Below are 24,603 nucleotides of genomic sequence, written 5' to 3' on the forward strand. Positions count from 1 at the left end.
TGAAATACGAGTCAAAAGTTAGAAACGAAATGTTTAAACAAGACTATACAGATATAACTTTCTATTTAGGTTTATAAACAAAAATTTGTAGTTTATGTACTATTACTCGATATAATGGCAATCCTAAAAAAGGATGTTATTCGCTAGAACTCGTAATTGGAACAAATAACATTTGTCAGTTAAGATTGTCGATATCCAATTAAATAATTTTATTTTCAATATTATATTTTCTATCGGAAAGTATACTTCGATGCAATATTGGTGAATTGGTATCAGAAATAGTCGACACGACACATCGTAAATATGGAGGAACGAAGGCATTATTCGCGACACTTTGATCTGTAGCGGTTCCCCTTGGATATTAACCACATGGGTGCCTTCCGTCAGAACATCACTTCCAAAGCATGTACGTACTTCCCTATACATATAGTTTCGCGTCTTTCAAATATATTTTCTGCATTCACTATTAAGTATTTTGCTATCTAAAATAGATAAACTTTATACCAAATATTATAAAATTTTAAGATCACGGTATCGATGCATTCGACAAAATCTCCATCTTATATTCTTTCTAAGCGACAGCATTTTAGTTCTACTGAAACGTACAATTATAAATCTTTCGACTTGTCCATCAATGTTTACTAAATCCAAAAATGTTGTATTAGAAACCTATAATATGTCGTTGATTAGAGATGAAAGATATCTTTACCAATATACTTTACCAAACAAAACACTTTTCTCTAAATATGTTCTAACCAACGAGAGCGAGAAAATTTAATATCCTAACATATCCTTTTCTCTAAATAAATTTTTTATTGATCGATAAAATTCCTTCTACGTACTCGTCTATTGCAAATACAATAAATTAACGTTTCACTTTTAATTTAATAATAGTCGATGAAGAAGAAGTATTTTGTTCTAGAGCTATTTCGTTTAACAGGCTACATATGTACAATCTGATTCGAAATGAAGTATCGATTTTCGATTAATTTCTATTCCCATCGCGTAAACCAATTTATTTCTACGCCAAATTCTCGCGCAAATGAGACGGATCTATCGACGATAGTCGATCTCCGTAGACGGTTTAATAGCTAAAGCGCGTTATAGATCAGTAGGAATAAAGACAGTATCATTGACAGTCGCTTAATCCATGGCGGTGCCTTCCGCATTTACCCGCACCCCCCCAAGTGCTTTGCATCAGTCCCAATTCCCATAATGTCTCTGCTATATGGTCTCCGATTCCGTGAAATAGACGATTCGTTTCGAATGTTTGCATGTCGAAGATATGGGTTTCTAAATAGCTATGCTGACAAGTGCGCTAACAGACAATACGTGAAACGTGCCAAGAATCAAAAGAGATTCGGCAAATTGGTATGCTGAAAGCGTAGGTTACGAAATTTGGTGCCAGTAAATCCCGAGGAATACGAGAATTTGATCTTCCATCTCACCTATTTTAAATTCTCTGATATAATTAAATTCGTAATATAATCGATGTTTGCTTAAATTTATCTTCGGTAGTTTCTGATGAATCCTATTCTCATTGTTCATACGAATATTTATAAATGGTCAACCTTTTACCTTTTAATTTCATCGAGCTGCATTAACAATGGGTTTTGTTCAAAGACACGTTCTTTAAAGTTTCAATTTGCATCGTCGGTCGACTACTCGCTGAAGGCTAATTAACTTTTTCAGAAAATCGATTTAACGAATACGTCATCAGATATAAGGTCACTAAGTTTTAAAGAAACAGCATCTTAGAAGTATTCTGAGCGCTGATAGTATCGTAAAAAGAAATTTTAACAAGGTGGAGGAAGCATAAGAAGGGAAGAAATTATACCGGAAAGCCGAGTGGGAAGACCAGGAGGTTCGTTAAAAACAAAGCTATATGCAGGGAATTTTATGTATCACGCGATAACAGGGACGGTTCACGGTGTGCCAATATCTTCTCGTTGAGGGCGACGTGTGTTTTTACTGTCGTCTTTTTTCCATGGTCGTATAAAAGTTACGCTATCCCGTCGTTCGTCGCTCGAAAACCGAACGACGATGGTCGTTGGATACCAGCCAGCTCTGTATTTTTTCATCGACTCCCGTTATCGCCGGGGAATATGCTTTTCTCAATGTTCTGTGTAATTATAAAATTTGTCCAAGCATCAAGAGTTGACGTAACGTGGAACGAACTGATTTCAGGATCTACGTATGTCGGTCGAACGTTTTTTATTCCTATCGCTCGATACAATGTACTATACTACATTTGACGGTCCTGACAGTTTGCCAAAGCGCGTGTCCACCAAAATCTAAACAAGAAGAAGTCTAAACGAAAAGAACAAACCAGACGGAGCAACAAGACGAAAAATAGGCAAGTAGAAGGGAAATAATTATCAGTGAGATGAGTAAGGTAAATCGCGGAAAGATTGCAAGACCATCCTCAAACGGCATTAACAACGGCGTGTCGCGTCCAATTAAAAGGATTACTAATTAAGCTTACTAATTAATAGCGCGCGAACCGACGTGATATTACGTTTTAATTACCGGGTATCATCTTTTTCAATACGTGTCGTCGCAGCGACAGAATAGTAAAAGAAAGAAGGAGAGAGAGAGAGAGAGAGAGAGACAGAGAGACAGAGACAGAGAGACAGAGGCTCGGGAAAAAGCAAGACCAGCCGACGACGTTCTTAAATCCAATTAATTTCTACGACTATTAATGAGCGAGTCGCTCGACCGTTACGAGGTCGATGTCCTCGACGATCTCTCCGCGACCTACAGCAACGCCGCGGGACGGTGATGCAAGATTATTGTGGATATTAAATTTCACTGTACCGGCCGGTTGTACGCCCGTGGCCGGATATTAAATTTTAGTCCTAGTAAGCAATGCCACCAGCCGGCTATTATACCTCGTGCTACCTTCTACCTACGTGAAAATCGCCCCTACAACCTTTGCCATCTCCGCTCTCCTTTCCTATACAGTATCCTCTCTTTCGTCTCAGTGTTTCCCTGTTCTACCGCACGAACGTGGCCGTATAATTCTTCTTGTTTCATGCTTTGTGCTTCGTACACCTATCGGTTGTGTGTTGCTGCATCTGCGCCAATGGAATGTCTCTTGGGCTTTTATTACCACCTCCTACCACACGAGCGACCGCTACGCGGAATATTACATTTTGGTAGATAGGCGAAATTATCGATTATATGATAGCGCGCTGCTTTTCATATAGAATAATAGCGTTCGGGAGCGGAGACTGCCGCAAACTCAACCAGCGCGGCTATTAGCCGTACATATTCTTCCTGGTGTATACACTCTCGCGCGGCTTTTGAAAGAGAGGATGGTTTTTTTGTTTAGATAATGGTATCGTCGAGAATGGATTATTGTTAACGCTGGTTTCTAATCTTAATTGGAAGAAGAGCGTAGAAGCGTCTGTAGAATGGTACATGGAAGATTATAGATAAAAAGATAGAATAGCAAAATGTATGTAATTATGTTCCTTTCTCGATAAAACTCAGTATTAATTTTGTCAAAAATCTCTACATGTATTTTAGTAATTGTAGTGAAATGTCTGTAATTAGTCGTTTCAATTTTGTCTGAGTTAGTTTAATTCAATTTTAAAGCTTACAATATTTGAAGTGAAAACTATCTCATTGAATATATCCTCGAGGTATTCTTTTACTGTACCGTATGTATAAATCCTTTACCTGTTGATGGATATCATCGAACGTGGTTATCAAGTATCACTGCATATTTTACGTAAATCATATTATTTTTTTATTAGTACCTTGAAAAGATTCTAACCAGATTAGGACTGAACGTACCTTTGAACGATTCGAATACGCTACGATATCTTCTCTTCGACCACTGCGAGTACAAAACGAAAACAATTATGTAAAAAGGGAAAATCTCTTACCTCCTTGTAGAGAAGGGTAAATGTAGAACGATGGTTCCTGCAACCAGGACACCACGCGCACCAGATCTTTCACGAAACTAGGAACGACACATCGTAACACCGCGGTGCAGCCCCTCGATGCACCTCCGATCACCTCCACGTCGACTTTGTATGCTTGGGCTACCACTGTGAACAAATAAACGTAAAGTTACATTTGCGGTTGTACACAATTCCAGTGGAAAGATTTATGGCTGTAATTTTGCTTGGTAGACACAGACACAAAGTTATACTACTAAAATAAATTAAATAATAGACGAAGGAAATAAACTAATATTAAAATAATATTCTCCATTGATAAGCCAACCTTTCAAGGAAACATTTCAACATATGGATATAAATACAAAATTCAGAAGCCTCTAAACGATTAACATACTAAGTTTTCAGAACAATAATTCGAATTTATCAATAAATTAATGTGTAAATTAACGTCGTATGAACTAAATAATCGTATCTAAAAATATATTAGACCCAATTTCTTTTATCCAAATCCATTGATATCATAAGCATATGATTCTTAACGATCGCTAAGAGATTCATAAAAGTTCTCCCCTATTTCCCATCGTTTCTCCTCGGACAAATTCAATTCACGAAGTTCATATCATCGCTACATACTACTACTACAGCGTAAGTATTACAATTCTACGTTATCCTACCGATTGGAATATTTTTCTCTAAATTCCATAATTGCAAAACGTTTCCGACAAAACTGATCAATGCCGACGGCAAACAATTTTACTGTTGTTTAAATCAAAACCTTCAGCGAACAACCTTAGCAATGATTCAGAGAACAATCTAGAGTTCTATTAATCCAAACTTTCGACCCAGTGCTACTCGCGTTGAAAGGGTGCCGCGGAGCGATAGTTTGCGTCGATGGTAATTAAAACGTTACGTTACACGCGTCGCCCTTATCCCTCGTTCACTCGCGTAACGTATACATTGTACACATGTACGTAGACTTATATACAGGGTGTCACGTCGTTACTCGTCGTCGACAATCGGGTGAATCTCGACGTCGACGTCGGGGAAGCGGCGAGGCGTGAGGCGACGCGAGCGTAACGAACGCCTCGTCCTCGACGTCTGCCGCTCGTTTTTCTCCTTTCCTTTTTTGTTTCTACCGTCGCCCAGCCGCTCGAGAGGCACTATACTCTTCCGGAGATTTTATTTACGTGGAAATTCCAAGGGCGACGGCCAGCGACGCTGCAACCGGTTCTGACACGCCGACGCGACGTGGCGACGCCGACGAACGTTCTCTTCCTCTCGCGCCTTTCGTCCCTGTAACACGCTGAATTTCTTCCTCCCATCGTTTTCTTGCGTTGCAACCTTCCGTCCAACGAAGAAACTCGTTCCCTGTTTCCGTCAACACCTTTTTATCTCTTCTCTTCGCTTATTGTCGCGTTTTCGCTCGGTAGTCGCGTCTTCAGCGTCCTGCCACGTTACCCATATTACGATATTTCATCAATTTTTCAAAGGATTCGAATTTCCTCGCAATTCCCTTCTCTTGCTTTTTCGCGTCGAATGTTTAACGTGTCCCTGGAGAAACTAATAACGCGCTGATCGAGCGACGCGAACTCGACGCTGCAATAGAGATTCTTCTGGAAATGAAAACACTTAAACGCGACGGGCGTCGAACGCGATTCGAAATTGGAATCTCGCTGTAGCTGGCGAAGGATGCGGGTTACACAGAGAAACCGGCGCGGTGTGATTGCAGCGCGATGGGGGTTAGGTCGTTTGATCGGAGAGAGGAATTTTTTCGGTTCGATCGTCGTTCGCGTTGTTTCCACTGCAGATGAAGGCAGATACCAGTAAATGTGGGTTACGCGAGTAGAAATTGTAGTGTCGCGTTGATTATCGTACGCCGAGGTCAATTAAATTTTTTATTGTTGCAAACAGGGAAATTGATATCGGGGATACTAAATGATAAAGTTGATCGATGTAAAATAAAGCAATTGTCTTTTTTGTTTGATTTATTTCATTTTTTATTTGATAGTTCTTCGTGTCAAGTTAAAAATGTATCGTTGATTTCAAGCTCCCTTTCTCGTTAGATGACTGACGCGTCACAGAGCCTTCTAGGATTCGTTCGTAACTCGCGTTGTTTAAATTAAAGCCCAAAAAGAAGTAGAAATAAGTGGATATTTATATGATTATAAGCAGTATGAAAAATTCGTACTCGAATAATATTTTCGAATCGATAATTTTACGATAATAGAAACGCAATCAGAAAAATGCAACTACGAACTGTTCTACTTTGAAGTTAGACGCGTTATTCGTATGATATTGCGTTAAGAATTAACTTTAATAGCAATAGTTAAAAAAGATCGTGCGAATGTAAGAAGTAGATATAAAAATCAAGACGACACGGGGAAACGAAACTATCGTTGTTTTGGCCATCGTGCATCGGTGAAACTAATAGTCAGAAAGAGATAAATATTGAGAAAATTAGATGACAAAGTCAAACGATAAAATAAAAAGAAGTAATTTGCGTGTCTAGCGTATTTAATTTCCCTCGTTTCTTAACTTCTTTCTCGCGTTAATTTTAAACTGTACTGTTAATTGAAGATAATGAGAATGGTAATCCGATACAACGTCTGGTGAGAAATGCAGTAGATTGAACGATTAGTTCACGTAATAGCCCTCCTATAGTTAAACAGATTGCACTGTTGCTTATGTTGGTCTACAGCTATTTGCATATTCAAATTGGGCAAATAGTCTTTGTATTACGTTCACTCGCCCAAGACGTGTTTTGCCTAAGGTATGATACAAATTCCAGGGTCTTTACGACACAATGTCAGCAACAGTGCGATCCTTCGACAAAAATATAGTTAGTTACACCAAAAATATAGCCCTTGCGTTCATTAAATCGTATTCGTTGGAATTTTATTTCGTTTAAAAAACGGAGTTGAGACTTAAACTTAAAATCCAACTTAAAACGTTAAAATCTAAACAAATCTTTTTACAAGGTACAAAATATAAATAACAGTAACGGTAGGACGCAAACGTTGAAAGTTTTTTGATCTATTTTCTTCTTTCAAGTCTTTCTTCCATTCTCGCGTGATAAAATTACTGTTTCAAATTATTAATATTAGCTATAATCGAAGAATAAAATTTTGAGGAAGATTCGAGGTCTCGAAACCGAGTCTCAACCTTGACGTACCAATGTAGTCAAAGTCAAAGGATCTGGAACTTCATAACACGCGGTCTAAGATCCCCACAGACCAATCTCTGAATCGTGTAATCTCTACAGTTTCAGAGACGTGAAACACATCAAAATCATGCCAGAGGTCTCAAGATCTCGACTTCAATAGCCGACAGTTACGAAACTCGCTAAAGCAAATTCCGAGATCAATAAGATCGAGAACCTAAGACTTTGAACATCTATTACGACGTAAAAGAATGCGTTTCGAATGCTAGATCCTGATTTCTAATTAATCTTAGATCCCTGATACGCGAGCTTATATCTTCACTTCGAATTCTACTCTTCTTAGATTTCTTTCTCTTAGAATCTTAGATTTCCGCCCTCTTCTGGAAGCACATCTCCAGAAACTAAGAAGTGTCGTCTCGAACGCAAGATCTTACGTTTATAGGTAGTTCTGGTAAAGCTTAAAAGCATTCTGTAGCGTGGCTGCTGTTGGTGGTTTAAAATATAAACTTTTAAAGTTCTCTCTGCGATGCTAGGGTCAAACTTGGCGAGCTTAATAATTGTATGAAACACTATGAAACTCGAGGTCCTACGTGTTTAAGGTTGGACTTGCTGGATGTCATGTTCCATGTGTGAGTAAAAAATTTGAAGTCTTATGATTTGAGACTGTGAAATTCGAGGTCCTCCAAAAACTCGGTACGCGTTTGCACACTGGTACATTCGCCAGCTACGATACGCATTCTCGAAATTCTCCACTTAACTACTTTTTCCTACGATATAGATATCGCGCATCTTCTACTATCCCGAAACTTGAAAGTTAAATAGCAAATCGATCGACAAGCTGAGAACGAAATGAGTTTGTTTCTTTCGCGTTTCTCTCTGCTTTTCCCCCTCTTTTCTTTAATTACAGCGTTACGCACATTCTCATCGATCGATGATGACGCGTTTCGTTTTATCCCGATTCATCCTAAATCGCTTATGTCGCCCTTAACGCAGGAAGAACGCTTCTTCTCTCGGGATACAGGCGACAACAACAACCATCCAATGAAACGAAACGAAACAGTATCGATACGACGTTCTTGCTGTTTCTAGGTTTCCTTCGATCCTGAACGATGCAATGGGCTGCGAAAACTTCCGATTCGGATCAGTGGAGCCAGTTCGGGATAGAAATTTCTTTTGTTAAACTGAAAGCAGGAAGTAAAGTTTTAATTAACGGCCACACGTCCCGGCCAGAACTTTATAGCCGCGAGGGAGTAGTTGGCAATCCTGAAAGCGTCGGCCGACCTCGCAGCTGCCACGGATTTGCATTCAGATTGCATTTTTTTTCCTCTTTCTCTTTTTTCCTCCCCTCCTTTCTCTCTCTCTATCTCTCTCTATCTCTCTGTCTTTCACTCCTTTTTTAAAGAGGTAATTACACTGAGCTCCACACGGAGAAAGCCTGGCCGCGTCTCATCTGCATCCGGCCGGGTTTAAAACATCCTTCGTCAGGACTTGCCTGGATTCCGTGTCTTGCCTCCTTCGAGGAACAAGACCAACGCATCTCCTAATGATTTTTTAATTGCTCCTCCTATTCATTCGAACGCCCCCGGCGCAATCAACGCTCGTTTGCATCGTGTTCTTTCGCTCCGCATAAATTGTAGTTGGTTGTTTAGATTTTGCTGTTCATGTTGGACGTCGTATCTTGAACAATGTAGACGGACTTTTACGTCGAAGAAACGGAGAACAAATTTGAGACTATGTGTTAACAGAAACATATTTGAGCAGCTGGCAAACCGCGAATCATGCTCTTCTATCATGTCAATCATAAATAGAACATTGACTTTTTTAGTAGTCAGGTGTTAGTTATGCGCGTAAGATTTTTGTCTCAAGAAATGTCTTCTGTTATCTGCTACGTAACAAACAAATGAAATAATTCATCTACCATTTCCTCGATAGCGTTACCATTTCCTCAATAACGTACACATACCACGGAATTTATCTTCTACCAGCAACGATACAGATAGAATAAAGATTTTTATTGCAAAGCTTGTGTCGCGACAGAGAAACGTTGACTTGAACTAGAGTTTTAAGGAAGAAGGACAATAGATAACGATAGAAGTGTAGAAAGTATTGAGAAAGTAAGATCGAGAGAAAATCTGCTCGTACTTGCGAGCTAGTACGTCACGTGTGTAAGTATTTCCGGCGGTGTGCAAAGGCGAAAGGTTGACTATAGAAGAAAAGGCAAGCGGTACAAAAGAAGACGCAAGAATCCCAAAGATATCTAAAGAAGTAGATCAGAAAGTTGGAAAGAAAGAGACGAGGAAGATGTTTCCGCGAGATTGCGCCAGAATCCGATGCTAGCGGTGTAACATTATAAATAGCCAAAAGTCATTTATTTAACAGGAAAAATAATTCCTTGCAATCCGAACGACGTTTCAAATTTTATTCCATTTACAATTGAGCTGGTTAATATCCAATAAGCTAATTCCAGAATCTGTTCGTGCTTGGATGTTTTAATATCTTTGGAGCGAACAACGTATCTTCATCGATATATTTAAATTCTGTAAATTAGTACTTTTACAAGTACAACTAAAGAAACAGATAAATAGAAATTTATTATACGTACTTTTAGATTATTATATACGTCCTCTACGTCCCTGCATTTTTAACCCATTGACGTACAAATAAAACGGAATTTGATGCGTCTAAAGAATACTGTTTAATCTGACTCAACTGAACGGTTACATGCAAGCTCAAAAACAGAATATTTTATTTCGAAATTTACATTGCTGTATAATATTCAATCGAGTTGATATATAATGTTAATGGACACTAATTAAGTAACGTTATAAAATAATAAATTAATAATTCTATAAAGTATGATACATTTCGAAACATTTTCGAATATGTAGAGGAACTAGACGTTTCTTCACTAGACAAGTTGTGTCGCTTCTTATATTATTTTTTAAGCACACGTGGCATCTCTTTGCAGCATGTTCCTTTTTATTAGTCGAAGGTATATGTTCAGGAAAATGTGCCCAATATTTTACCTATAGCCGAGTTGGGCACTCACTTTGTGACGGTCTGTTCCGACGAATTGTGTAGCATATCTTCCGCGATATTCATTTTGTTATCGATACTGTTGCGGAGAAAGGAGGTGAGAGCATCTCGAACATTTAAAATAAAACAGAATCGATGCACGATTTTCATCGTCAGCCGGAGACAGTTCTTCGCATTTCGGAAAAGTCAAAGTCTACAACGGCACATGAAATGGATGACGTCTTCCAGACGTCATTGTACACCAAGGAGTTAAATTTCTCACAAATGCGCAAATATCCCAAGTCTATTCTAACGCAAAAGAATATAATTTATATCTAAAACTACGAGGCACGGAATTAATCTGAAATATATTTTGAAGTGGAAAGTAATCGAACGAAACCGAATAATTCCTGGCACACGTAGAATATCGACTCTAGGATCGTAAAATAGGATTGCGAAGGATTAAATTGCCTCTTCGTTTCACTGAATAGAGAAACTCTCAATACCATCATACCCATTACCAGTAATTTTCTTACCTGCCCTGACCTGCACGTCACGGCTGAGCACTCTACCGACGGAATTGCTCGCCACGCATCTGTAGGCCGCGCTGTGCACATCCTGCCGGAACGCGGCAGCCGGAAACGGCAAAAGGACCAACGTGCCGTTCCTCAGCACCCTCCGCACTCCCGGTACGTCGTTCACCGGATGTCCGTCCGCGGTCGACCAATCGATGTTGGGCGGGGGACTTCCTGTCGCGGTACAGTCCAGCCAGGCGCCACTCGAATTCGAAAATTCCACCCTTGACGGTGGCTCGATCACGAAGCTTGGGCCACGTAAATGTGCGTCGAATCCATGACCACCCGCGGATGTCACCGCCGCGGCTGCACCTGCGAACAAAACGAAACGTTCAACGCTCGAAAATTCGCATAAATCTGCCGGCTGATTGCGGAAAAACGGCGCCGCTCGCTGAATCGTTGACCGCCCGACACGCGACAGTTTAATTGCGACGTAAATCCCGTCCCTTCTCCATTTTTGCATATTTCTCTCACCACCCTCTGTTCCGGGTCTCTGCTAATAAAACGCTTCGCGTTCACTCGTTTCATCTACGAGCTTTTCTTTCTTCCTTCGTGCGGATATTTCCGCCGTGATTGCGAATCTTGGCTTCGACGTCTGTCTGCAACGAGTGGAGTGCGGTTATCGATGGACTCGAGGCAGATTCAAACGCGCCAGAGCGCACGAAATGCAAAGACACACGAAATAACAAAATGCAACAACGAGATATTATTTATCAGGAATCGTGGATCACGAAATGGATTAACGTCCATAAATTGGTATTTCTCCAACTCGTCGTTCGCGTTACTCGTGCGCCAAAAATGACCCCTCTCGCGGTTCTTCGTCAAACGAAGAAGAAACTCACGTCGTGAGAACAAAATTTTGTTTCCGATTCGATAGCGCCGATCATTCTTAGTCCTAGCCTATGCTAATATCGTTTAACATGTTTCTAGCAAATAAGCGTAGATCTCGTAGAAATTCAAAGCGCAGTACGAAAGAAGCCAATGCTCGTGCAACGATTTCATATTGTTAAGTTTCGTTTGGAAATTTTCCGCGAGAAAAATTGGAAGCGGTTGCGAGAGAAACGGAGACGTGCGTTATCTGCAGGTTATTCTTACGCGGATCGTAGATTGTGCCGTGGAACGCAGTTCGTCGATTTTCAGGACCGATTAAACGCTTCGGTTATCGCGATTGTCGAACGAGCGATGGCCAGCACGTAACGGGCAAGTTATCCTACTCGAAGTATATCAGAGGGGTCGTACTTGGACATAATGCTTTGATCGGGGGTGCGAAGACACGAGTCAGCAAGTACTCGGCTCTTGCATCGTTAGAAGCCACTTCAGGCTAATAACTCCGGCCACTCCCGCGACTCTGGAGTGTAGTTTAATTGTCGACGTTATTCGTACGCTACGGTAAAGAAACTACGAGCGAAGTTCTGTTCTAGGGGTGGATAGCTAATATCGTTCATTGCTCTACTCTTTCGTACCCCTATTTCCTCATTCCATGAAACGATTCAAGATTGATGGTAACTATGTCGAATGACAGAAGCATACGGACACTGTAATGTCCGAATAGATCGATCTGGGTTAACGGTAGAAATATCATGGCTTTTCCTTTCTCATAATCCTCTGAATCTTGTTACGATTCTTTAACTTTTTACGTCTCAATCTCGTTTTAGTTTCAACCGAGGGAAAGGCTTTTAACGTTTTACGATAAAAAGATCGTTAATATAAAATTGAAACGAGAAATCACGAACGTTAATAACCGTTCCTTCGTATTTTCCTTGAATTTCGGAACTTTTTTAAGGATAGAAAGATACGATTCGATCGGTAACAACTCAAATGTTAAGAGTATACCTTTGTTATGGTTAAAAAGCAATTACCGAACACAGCAGCAGAAGAAGCTTGATCTTTGGTTTGCGAGTAAAACGTCAGCCAAGAATGGTTGTGTCAGTGAAAATTACAATTTCTGCCTGTCTACTCTTTGTTGCGTTAATTCAGCATTTCTGTCTAATCCAAGAGATTGTTTATACGTGTACAGTTTCGTAATTACTTCGCTGAATTCTTTTATATTCATACGTTCATAAATATTTATGTAAACATCGACGCCGCGGTACTGATTAAAGTCATCTCATCTTTTTCAGATGTACCTTTCACTGAACTTTTAGAACCGCAATCTAACAGGCTTGAAAGATCAACACATCGATGCGTTGTTGTTCAAAGACGAAATTAAATTGCATAGCCATAAAGAGACGGAAATTACTTTACGAGGAACATCACAAAAATTTCCACGGAGAGGAACGTTATATTTTCCCAAGACTCGGTTCCTCTAGTTTTTGATAGACGGCGCATATGGACGAGGATAGGACGATAACGGCGATCAAAAGAAACCCTCGTTGGTTCGTATCCGCGCAGAATTCCGTTGGTTCGATTTTAACGAAGATCACGATTTCATAGCGGCCACTGTAGAAAGCGTACGTTCTAAAATTTGCGTATCGATCGCTGGCACGCTGGCCGTGTGGTCGTGTGTTAATTAAAAATTCATTTATCTTAAATTCAATTTCCTCTGACTACGAGCCAGTCGTGCTTGCTCACACACACACACACACACTTATATATATCCTGAATGAATGAAAAAGTGTCTAAAAAATTTATACCATGCAAGTAGAAAGAAAGTGGCGAGAAAAAGAAATGGTAAAAGTAACAAACAGAACGGGAACGCAACGGTAATGCAAAATTAATTCGTCTAATAAAGGCGTAATTTTTGAAGCGAAAGAGCATGTTCCGCCATTAAAAAGAAGCACCGCCGCTGGCTGCTCACGAGCGTACTGAAACCAGGAGATGGAACGATATTGCATATCTCTCTGGCATCGTCCATAAGTGAAGAGCGGTTCGGTGAAACGTGGAACTCATAACGACGCGACGTCCAAGGGAACGGACGTAACTCGTTTATAACGACATTTGAAGGAAGAAGAGGGATACAGAGAACGAGAGAGAAAGAGAGAGGGAAAGGGAGAGAGGGAGAGAGAGAGAGAGAGAGGGAGAGAGAGAGAGAGAGTTTTGAGTCGCGACCGAATTTCGTAATACCCGTTGCAGGATAGTATGCGCGTCGCATACAAAACACAAAGTATGCAAATCCTGGGTGCCGCGCGGTCGAATTGAAATCCCCGTAGTGTCCGGCAATTACAAACCGTCACGGTGACTCGCTTCCGGAATTGTCTCGAGCACTTAATTACTAATTCCAGCCAAGTATTTCGTTGGCCGGGGGCATCGCGTTGAATTACACGCATGGCACCTTACCCCCCCGCTCGTTCGTTTTCCACGCGCATACATTATACACGCGAGTGTCACGATTAATGTGGACATCTCGACTTTGATGGACGGAACGTCGCACGGAATTGTTCGCTTCCGCGGTACAATTTTTTAATGGAAATTACGGCTGCGTTTTTTAATACTGTTTTCGGGCATTGGTTTTTAACAACAGGCGATATTAGCTTATGGTTCAATGGTGAGTCTTCAGGAATCCTTGCGCTGCAGTAACTTTCATCGGAGAATTTGTGGTAAGAAATGATCGCCCCGTGTTTTTTCTTTCTTTTCTTTTTTTTTCTTTAGTTTTTTAGTGTACTCGACAGAGACAATTTTTTCAAAATTGATTTGTAAGTTTAATCCCTTCGCTATGTCAACTATCGAAGAAAATAGTTAGTTTAGACTACAACTTTAGAGAACCATGGTAATGTAAAGGTTCTTAGAAAGAAAAGGAATCATCTAATCCCATTGGACTAAACATTCTTTAAGTTATTCTACCACGTAAGTACGTTTAGCTGATTGCTCTGTTTTCGGTTTCTAATTAACGTATCCCGGAAATTACATCAATTCGCCGATTTGCGTTTAGTTGATCACCATATCGATGCAAACTGAATTTCATTACATTTAATAATCAACAATTAAATATGTAAATGGAATGGCTAATTAAGAATAGTACATAGCTATTGTTACATTATCATCACGCGCATATAACTATTCCTATAATAATGTATACCAATATATAAAACGAAATAAATATAACGCGAATCGACGAAATAATGGTTGGCTATATGCATATGCATCCTGAATCTATACGACCTAATTTAAATGATAATTATTATATAATTGCGACATTAATACAAAGCTAACATTGGAAACAAAAAGCGTAATATTCTACTGCCGTGTTGGACGAGATTGGTCGCTTTTAGGTTTAAATCGATCGAATAGTTCTCCTCATTGAGGAAAATTTAATAAAAAGTATACTCTAGAAGTATAATTGTATTACAAGTTTAGAATGAATATTCTAGAATTATACTGTGATCTCTAAATTATGGGAATGTATTGTACCATGTATTTGCGGGAATTTAAAAATTAGAAAAATGTCTGAAATACGTATAATACACAAAAAGATAGAAAATATGCAAAATAGAATATTCCTTATGTTTCCAAGGTTACGAATTTGTTTGATCGAAACCGTTCGATGAAAATATTTTGCGATTGATTAATTTTGAATCAAGGATTTCATCGATTGATTTCGATAATAGCCTAAATATAAAAGAACTGATATGATAAAATGATAAAATGTATAAAAAGAACTGATATGATAAAATGATAAAATGTATAAAAAGAAAAATTAATATATATATATTCTGATCATGATTCTTAATTGTTCCCCTTTTTCTATCGACAAATTAAAAATTTAATATTGCACATCGATATTGGACGAGATTCGACGTTTTTTAATTACGTAGGGTAATTATGGAATTGTTAATTCGACGCGCGAATTCTTATCGCGCCCCGGCAGAAATTAAAATGCGAATTAATGGACGAGTTAAAAGGAACATTTGAATTTAATTGAGGAGAAGCGGCCGTGAAATAGCCGCGTTGGTTGCAAAGGGAACGTGTACAAGATGCTTTAAATCGAGAGAAACAAGGTGTTTTTCTTTTTTTTCTTTTTTTCGTCAGTTTAGTTGCAAAGAACTACGAATGGATGAGGAGCACTAGGAGGCAAAGAACGCGAACCTTTTTGCCATTTGACTTTACGGAGCATGAAGGAAATTATCCCATGCTGAAGCTAAGTATCACTAGCAGTCCGTAATATCCGTTCTTGTTAAGCTACTTTCCATTCTTTGCCATTTACGCTGCTGATAAATTATTTTAAGGTATCAGTTTTTACATTTTCTATTTATGTTACTATAGGTTTGTAAACAATGTTGCAAGCTTACAATGTAATGTAACATTTCATACGTTCGTGAAACATTTTTTATTATAAAAATTTAGACTGTAACTTTTTATGTAATTTTAATATGATCTTTTAAAGATCTTTTCAGGTGTACGATAAATGGACGAATCTAATTTTCCTGTGTTCCGTATTTCCTTACAAGTGCAATAATAAATTTAATATTCTACTATCCTTCTATATCCCACTTAAACAATGATATTTTCCTTTCTACGATTCTCAGAATCCTTTTATACACATAATCTTTTCAAGCAACATAAAGCTTCCTGTTCACCGAGCAATAACAACGTCATCTTCACCACCGTAATCTTTTTACACGACCGAGTAAACTGCGCAAACATTATAGGATAAATAAAACGACATCGTTTGATAAATAAAATACAATATTTTCAATCTTTCAATAACGTAACCACTTTAACCATTGATCGATCCTAAGATTTCAATAAAGAAAATCTCATTAGATTGCGATAAAAAGATTATATCGCATCAAGCATCAAACGAATTACGTTAATTCAATAAAACAATCTAAAAAAGATCTTCTAGAAAAGGTCTCCTTTGCAATATACTCGTTCGTAACTCAAAGAAATAAAAAATTCATTCAATTTCTAACACATCCCGATCTGATCCTAACGCCAATCAAAAATTCTAACGCGATTCAAAAAAATAAATTTTACACGTCTATCTTTACTAAGTCGAAAGCCACAGTCTAGGATTTATCGCAGTTGCGCAAGAGAGACTCACAATCTCTGGAAGATTTAGATTCGAACGACTGCAGCGGATAGACAGCAGAACGAGAGAATTAAAAATGCTCGATATCAGCGAAAAGAATGTCTGACTGAATTCAACCGAGTAACGCTCTAATTTTTTATTTGCCCCCTCCCCTATTATCCCCGTCCACCCGTATCGATACGAAACCGTTCCGGACCGCGTTCGTTAGATTCCTCTCGGGGAAATCTAAAAACGCTCTCGAGCCCCGGGGATCGGATCCGACCAGACGATCCGTCTTCGCGGAGCGTCGTCTCAGGCATTTGTTCGACGAGCCGGAAAATCGAACGAGAGTTGGATGGATGACAGGAATTCCCGACAACGTTGGGAATCGCGCGGATTGCACGGAACGACCGAGACGTCCGAGACAACCACCGGCGGACTCCATAAAGTGGCGGAACGCTAAATAGCGACCGGGACAATTAAAGGGCAAGACGTTCGAGAGGGACGGAAACGAGAAGCGTCGTAGGTTTTGTATTTGCGCGTAAAGTTGGAAGAGAAAAGGAGATGGTCGTTGAAGATGCGAAGGAAAGAAAAGAGAGGAAGAAAGTACGGATAAAAGTAGAGAAAAGGGTAAAATAGAACGAGAAATGAAAAGGTAGAGAAGAAAGGAAGGAGGAGAAGAGTTTGTGCATCGCGAGAGCGAGCAGATGGCGAGAAAATATAGTGGCGAGTGATAAAAAGGGTAAAGAGTGCGAGAAAGGTGAAGGGAGAAGACGGATAGAAGAAAGGGAGTTAATTAAGGAACGGAGATGATGAGTAATAATAACTTAGAGGCTAGCTAGGATAGAGAGAATAAATCCTTTCTATTTAGAAAGGAAGAAATTCGCATGGAGAAATAGAAGAGTAAAAGCTGCGAAAGAGTAAGAGCAGAGCGAGAAAGAGAGGGTTGTAACGATAAGCGGGCGAGAAAGACGGAAGGTGTGAGAGCAAAGGGGAAGAGGATGAGAGAGAGGAAGCACTCGGCAGGTAATAGCTCCCAATTACCATAACGCTTGGCTAAGCCGACTAATCGGTTCCGCTTATGCCGACCGGCAAATTATTATTAATCACATTGCACGTGGATTACCGTTTATGTACATCCCCAGCGATGGCATTTGCACTCTGGGTCACGTCGCGCGTCCATGCCAGCCTAGTAGCATGAATTTCCAAATCGGTCTTTGATCTCACGGTTACTCACGCTCCAGTAGAACTGGATCCTCGAGAAATGCTAAAAGCATTTCCGGCGGGTTACTTCTCAGAAATTCCTCGATTCGAAATGTGGAAATGCTGATAACAGGCCTCTCGCATCGTGTCAGAATTATATTTGTCAGCATTGTTTGCCGTTAATGTCGGATTTCTAACTTTTGTCAATATATCGTCAAATATAAAGCTCGTAACCGTGCAATCAATAGTCAGCTACAATTTATGGCACTCTATAAATTATACAACGTGTACGTAACATGTACACTCGTATAGTTACATATCGATACATAGGTATTGTTATAGAAATTACATAGTCAAAGTTAAACTCGAGTTATTTCATTTTAGAATATTTGGTCGAAATTTTCATTCTATGTTGTACGCGATAAGTGATATCGATAGTCTTTGCTAGCTGATGGAGAGAGAAAATAATGAATTTTCGAAATTGTTGCTTTTTAGAACCATTATAATATTTTAAAATACGTTTCTATCGAAGACAAAACTTATACGCACGTTGTAATTTTTAATCAACGTTTCAACTAATTCCGTATATTGTATTTGACAATCAAAAAAAACACACGTGAAACAAAATTTCAATTTTAAAAGCTTTATACCATTATTTCGCGTTTCAATAAAGCTTTGAAACTAATTTTTCCTGAAAAAAGAATACGTAATATAAGTATAAAAATGGATCGTCCACTTTGTACGAGTGTAACGAAAATTGAAATTTCAAAAATCTCTCTCCATTTTCCTATACACAAATTTTTAATCTCGATCTTTCCTGTGTAAAACCTTTACAAAAAAGCACTCTAATATTAAAGATAATCGACAAATACCGATCGTTTAATAATTCTGATCCACGAGACAAAAAAGAAAATGAATATCATTTTGTTCGAAAGTTTTGTAACCAAATTTGGGAAAAATTTGTAGACACTAAATCTTTCTATCAACAAACCATTTAATTTTCGATATTTATTGATTAACTTCGTGATTACTTTACCTAAAAAATTCAGTTTCTCAGCAAACTTTCAGCAAAGTATTCAGTTTTTTGACAAATGTCGAACAATTTTTATCTATTTCTCGTAAGAATATAAGACTTGTCTTTCTTGTTACAAAATGATACGTTGACCAATACAAAAATTTGTTCTCTTATTAATTGCATTCGACGTTCAGCTAAAAGTATAATTTGTCAAACAGCATTTATACAGACGACAAACGATAATATACAGGCTACAAAGTATATACATATACTTGATGTATATCAAGTGTCAAAAATGCTACGAACTTCTCGAACTACCGGAGAGAAACCAATATACACATTTGTTACGATGATCAAAGCAAAAGTATCGAAAGGTTTGTGGTTCCTTACATCATCGCTGTACATTGGCGAAGAGATTAATTGTCCGTCGTAAATCATAGCGGAATTTCGTTGGGAACGTCGGGGTTCGTCGAGCCAGGTTAGTCGAGGAAAAATTGATAGAAAGAGAGGATTATATTCGGAACAAGTTTCCTTCCGTGAAAAATTGGGTTGCTTCCAGAATCAGAGCTTTTGTGCGGGATTTCGGGACGTCGCGTCGCGTCGGTGGAGTCGGTTTCCATGAAACGAGCCGACTGGCTCGGAACCGGCCAAGGTAAGCTCGACTACGAACTCGGAATCAATAGGCGGAACAAACTGTGTAGGTGGATAGAGGTCGCTGGTAAGATTGAATTTGCAGACTCTACCGCCCTTGTCGGTGAGAAGGGACCGGATAAAAAGAAAAAAAAGAAAGGAAAAGGAAAGAAGAAGAAGAAGAAAAAAGAGGGCGAAGGGCAAACCTAGAACGGATAAGAGTCTAAAAGTCTCAGGAAGGTGGTTCCTCGCGAACTGTTTCCCTCTTTTTTTCTTCCCCGTGAAGGTTCCCGTGTTTACACTACCGATCAAGACAGCAATTATTTGATCCGGCTGTAGGGACGAACCCCATCGCGAATCGTAACCTTTCGAGAAGAAGGTTCTCCATTTTCCTCTATCTTTCTACTCGTTGAGATTCTGTTCCCTCTTTCCCTTCCTTTCTGTTTGGAATTTTGAGATAATTTGATATTCGCTCGAGTGGATTTTAAATATTAAGCGGAATTGCTGGAAATTTGCTCATCGTCTGAGTTTTCTTATTTCAATACCGCTTTATGGGTAAATAGTGGATACAGGATTACCGGTTCAAGAAGTCATTGTTGGAGTCGATACGGTTTATAGGAGTTGGGGTTGGAGATACAGATATATACTGCAGTTCTTACCTTTCGTCCTTTCCGTAAATAACTATGACTATTCTTTTCTCATTGATTCGTTTAATCTGTAAACTCTTTTCCTCTATATTAGGAAATTCTCGAGAAAAGACAATTTCCTCTATAGTAGCCGGTGGTTTGTGTTAGTGTCCTAGTCAAGTTCAAGCGTCGTACAAATATCCATCTAAAGCTGGCAGAATATCTCCTAGTGCACGGTGTACATTTCTTTCCTTTCAACGTATCCAATTTCCTCCCTATTTTTTTTTCAATATTTACGACCAACGTATCTCGCAACAACGGTCGGAATTACTCTGAATAAATCGCAGTGACAGTGCGTTAATGACAGTGTGTAATTAACTTCTCCAATTACTTTTGGTTCAGTCCTAATCTTCAAGGAAGTAACATTTCTTCATTTGCAACCTTTCTGCACTTCCTATTTTACGAACATACTTACATTGTACGTCGTTATCGATTTACGATAAAAGAGAGTAACAGCAGGTATTAGATCAAAATCGAATTGTTCAATGAACACGTATGTAGTTACATGGCTGAGCAGCTGAAGGATCAAGGCAATTTGCATTGAGCGGAAGAAAACAAATTATCTGATATAATATCCTATTAACAAACATCCTCGTCTATCGTTCTCCGCGCAACGATCAAACACACTCGCTAAAACCCTCCGCAAACAAACGAATAATCTCAAAGGAAAACACTATCAAACCTACTTCACCTATTTGATACGAACTATGTACATATCTACACTTAGTTTTTTAATTCGCTAAACAAGCAAACGCTAGTCGACATTCGCTGCATGTTCTATCAGCTTCTTGCAGGAGCATAATAGGCTAAGCTGAGCGATAAATTCTGGGTATCTTGTCGCGCACAGCTACCAACGGATTCATCGACGTATTTTAGAGGACACTCGAGTCACCTGAAATATTCACCTCGACCCGTTGGGTACGTCTGAAGCCTTACTTCTCTCTTGCTCTCTCCCTGTCTCTCTCTCTCTTTTTCTCTCTCGAGGGTTCTGCGTTTAAAGTTTAAGGAGACCCGTACTCGCCGTTGTACGATGTCGTTGTGTTTCCAACTGGTGTAAGGAAAGAGCCGTGAGCTTGTTCGAGGTCGATACCAGCTTCTTCGTCTCCTGCAGGGATGGCTTCCCCGAGGCTATGCAGTCACGTCGCTACGTTGTAACTTTCAGCCGGACCGATGTATTCAATCTGCTACGGTGATCCCTGTACCCGAGTCTTAAATCTCGATGTACAGTAGCAGACGAATATTTTCCATTAAGTAGCAGATTGTAATCTTTGTTTACTGTGTCTGGATCAAGGATACGATCAAGAAGTTGGTGCAATTTTCACTTTTTTAAGATAGTATGTATTTGTTTCTCGATATTTACGTCGTCCCCTTCAGAGCAATCACCATTAACGATAATATTCTTTTGCCAACGTTTGCTCTATCCTTCGGAACATTTTTGGGATTCATTTCATTGTACGTATCTTAGTTTGTTCTGCGTTTTTTGTTTTATGTCTTCGATGCTTTGAGATCGTTGTTTTTTCATAGCTTTTTCCATTAATAGCTATAGAAAGAAGTCGGCCGGAGAATATGGCGATTGAGAAATCACAACTTTATAGCTCTTTGCCAGAAACTTTCTAACGAGCAACGATGCGCGAATACGTTCTTCCATTCTAAGCGATCAGGAAATCGCCGAAATTACACACACAACTTACTCAAGGGACGATCAAATCCGAAGTGATCGGTCGATTTAAATAAACAAACTGAAGTGAGTCGCGAACAGACGAATCTCAACAACATAAAGCAATCTTTCTTGCAACCGGTACTTTCTACACCGCGAAATTACCAACTTGCGCGAACGTTTTGATCACACCTCGTATAGTATATTCTGCATTGTATTAGGTTCTTCGGAAAGTTCATTTTCAGAATGAAATTCTAAATTCTGACGTTTCTACCTATTACTTATCAAATACAGCAATTAGGGTGAGACTGAAGATCAGTCGATATCCGATGTTCTTCAATGAGACGTTAGGTCTCGTGGAATGAAGATCGAATAAAACTTGTCGAAATAAAAATATCAAGTAGAGGCGAAATCTCGTTAATTGACAAAATTTCATTGCGAGGTATCTACAATACAACGTGTATAGCTGGGGAAGAAATACGAAGCGACGAGGAAACGAGGCAAGCGACCGATTTTAGGAGCCAATGCCACGAAGAGAACATCAGGGGCAACAAGTTGCGAAAGTTGTTTAGACGCCTTGGAACTGGTTTGGCGAACGTTTCTGAAAAACTATCAGCGTGTAGGGACACGGGGCAATTTTACAGCGTATACCGGGCCGGGAAAAAGTTTCCGTGGCGGGCAACAAGTTGGAGAAGTTTCGTTATGACCGCGGTGGCAGTGCCTCGTGAACGGTCCGTGGGGCGTTTCGAAGAGCGTCGAACGACTAATCTTATGGCTTGCGGAACCTCGATATGAGACTATACGTGAAAAGTTTTCGCGAATCCTGCTCGTAGAAAAACGTCATCGATTTCATGGAATGGGGGTAAAGTGAATTGTCTTGGTTCTTCTAATCAACTATAATACGATTTTTCTTACCGGCCACTTCTTAACGTTCCAGATTATACGATTCGAGGATAAAAGGAAAATTACGGACATTTGAGTCTAGTCTTTTGAAAATATTCGTAAGAAGGACACAAGAATATTCTTCAATGAATATTTGTTTAAAAATGACTTTTAATTTAAATTCTACGTGAATGAAATTTGTCTCTCTGCTTTAATATGATGTTACATGCTGGAACAGGTGGTACACTTATATAATGCATTTTTATTTTCAAACGCTCTACAGATTTAAAATACCTTTAGTAATGCACTTAAATAAAATTAAATGAACTTCAATAGAATACGATTTTTTCACTGCTACCAGACAATGAACTAAACAACTCCCTAGTTATTAATACTCAGAACGACATCCTCATTATCTACCTTCATAAAGTTTTATCTTTACGTTTTCTATTACGCGTGCATTAACTCTCTTTTCTTTTTCTTTTTATTAGTAGTCCCCGTCAACTGTCGATCTAATTTTCTTCGTCATAATTAATTTATGTATAGCACAGCAATACAGACGGAAATGAAAAATCTCGGGCCCGCAAGAATACAAGGACGTAATAATGCTCTCTTTCATCTAGCATTATTAATTCCGCTGCTGGCTTTTGTTTTAATAAAAATGAATTTTTCATAAATGAAAGAGACAATACCGGTTTAATCCGTAAAAAATGAAGTCATAGTTTCCCTTTATTCCGCGTAGTCGAAATAGGAGATGCAAAATACCATTGTTTTTTTTCGGCAATCATTGCGATCGAAAGTTCCCATTGAAAGGCGTTCGGACGAATCGTAGTACAATTTTACGCGTTTCCTATTAATAATATACATATATGTACACGCGTATTTACAGCGTTACCATAGAACAGTGATATATACACGTGTCATTATATCGCGATACTTCGAGGTTTCACGAAAGTTTCAATTAAGACGAAGAAAACGTAAGAGAAGGCTCGAGAAGTAACCAAAGATTATATCCCGCGAGTTATTCTCAGCCGCTCGTATTTTTTTTTTTTTTTTCTTGAACGAAGAAAAGAACGAAGGGGGTGTTGGAAAGCGCGAAAGCTCGCGCGCACCTTTCTTTCGAGCGGAGGTGAACGCACCTTCGGTCACTGCTGATGTTGTCGACTCTCGGAGGTGTTAGTCGTTTTAATTTCTCGAATAGAGAGGAAGAATGGAAGGGAGAGATACGAGAGAAAGAAGGACGGACGGATTGTGATTGTTTGAAATATGAAAAAAACTTTGAACCCTAACCGCGCTTAAGACGAGAACCTAACCTTCCCCTATCCCCCTCCTTCTCTTTTTCTCTTTCGCTTCCACTTGCTTTCCTTTCTCTCGTTGTTTCTCGTTTCCACTCTAAGCCAGAGCATACACGTTCTTTCAGTTACTTTTTCCCTCCCTTTCAGGCTTCCTTCCTGTCTTCTAGTACGCGCAGATTTCACAGCGTACCACGAGTGCTCCGTAGCGTAACCTTTTCGTCATTTTAAAACGCTCTGAAAGCCCGTACGGAGTTTTCGGGACAAAAAGCTGCTTTTCTTCCGGTTACGTTACTTTTATCGTGCTCTGTTCACCTGCCGACTTACTTTCCCTCTTCCTCTGTTGCACTTTGTTTCTATCTCCTTCTTCCTTTCTCTCTCTCTCTCTCTCTCTCTCTGTCTTGCTTTCTTCTTCTTTTTTCTTTTCGACGTCGTAGCAATTTCTCAGCACTCGTGGCTCGCTCTTTCATACGACGTCTAGTTGATACTTCCGATAAAAGAATCTTCCTGGGGGAAAAAGGTCCCGTGAAAATCTTGGTGTTCTTGTTAGACGGCGAACTTCCGGATCAATTTGTCGTGGTCAAGAGACGAGCGTCGCGTTTCTTTAACTATTGAACGCCATCGATTCGA

At 39.4% G+C, this 24,603-nt stretch overlaps 1 protein-coding gene across 9 annotated transcripts in view; it reads right to left on the reverse strand.

Annotated features, from left to right (window-relative positions):
* Positions 1 to 24,603, reverse strand: part of LOC100744920 (Down syndrome cell adhesion molecule-like protein Dscam2) — a 126,452-nt gene that overhangs the window by 37,947 nt on the left and 63,902 nt on the right. For all 9 annotated transcript variants that reach the window (XM_024364732.2, XM_024364733.2, XM_024364731.2 and 6 more), the window contains exons 2-3: positions 10,623 to 10,973; positions 3,894 to 4,058 (exon numbers count right to left, since the gene is read on the reverse strand). In XM_024364732.2, coding sequence (XP_024220500.1) covers positions 3,894 to 4,058; positions 10,623 to 10,973 — 516 coding nt within the window. The remainder of the gene's footprint in view (positions 1 to 3,893; positions 4,059 to 10,622; positions 10,974 to 24,603) is intronic.

Source organism: Bombus impatiens, unplaced genomic scaffold (genome assembly GCF_000188095.3).
Source record: "Bombus impatiens unplaced genomic scaffold, BIMP_2.2 scf_0106, whole genome shotgun sequence".
Classification (NCBI taxonomy): Eukaryota; Metazoa; Arthropoda; class Insecta; order Hymenoptera; family Apidae; genus Bombus; species Bombus impatiens.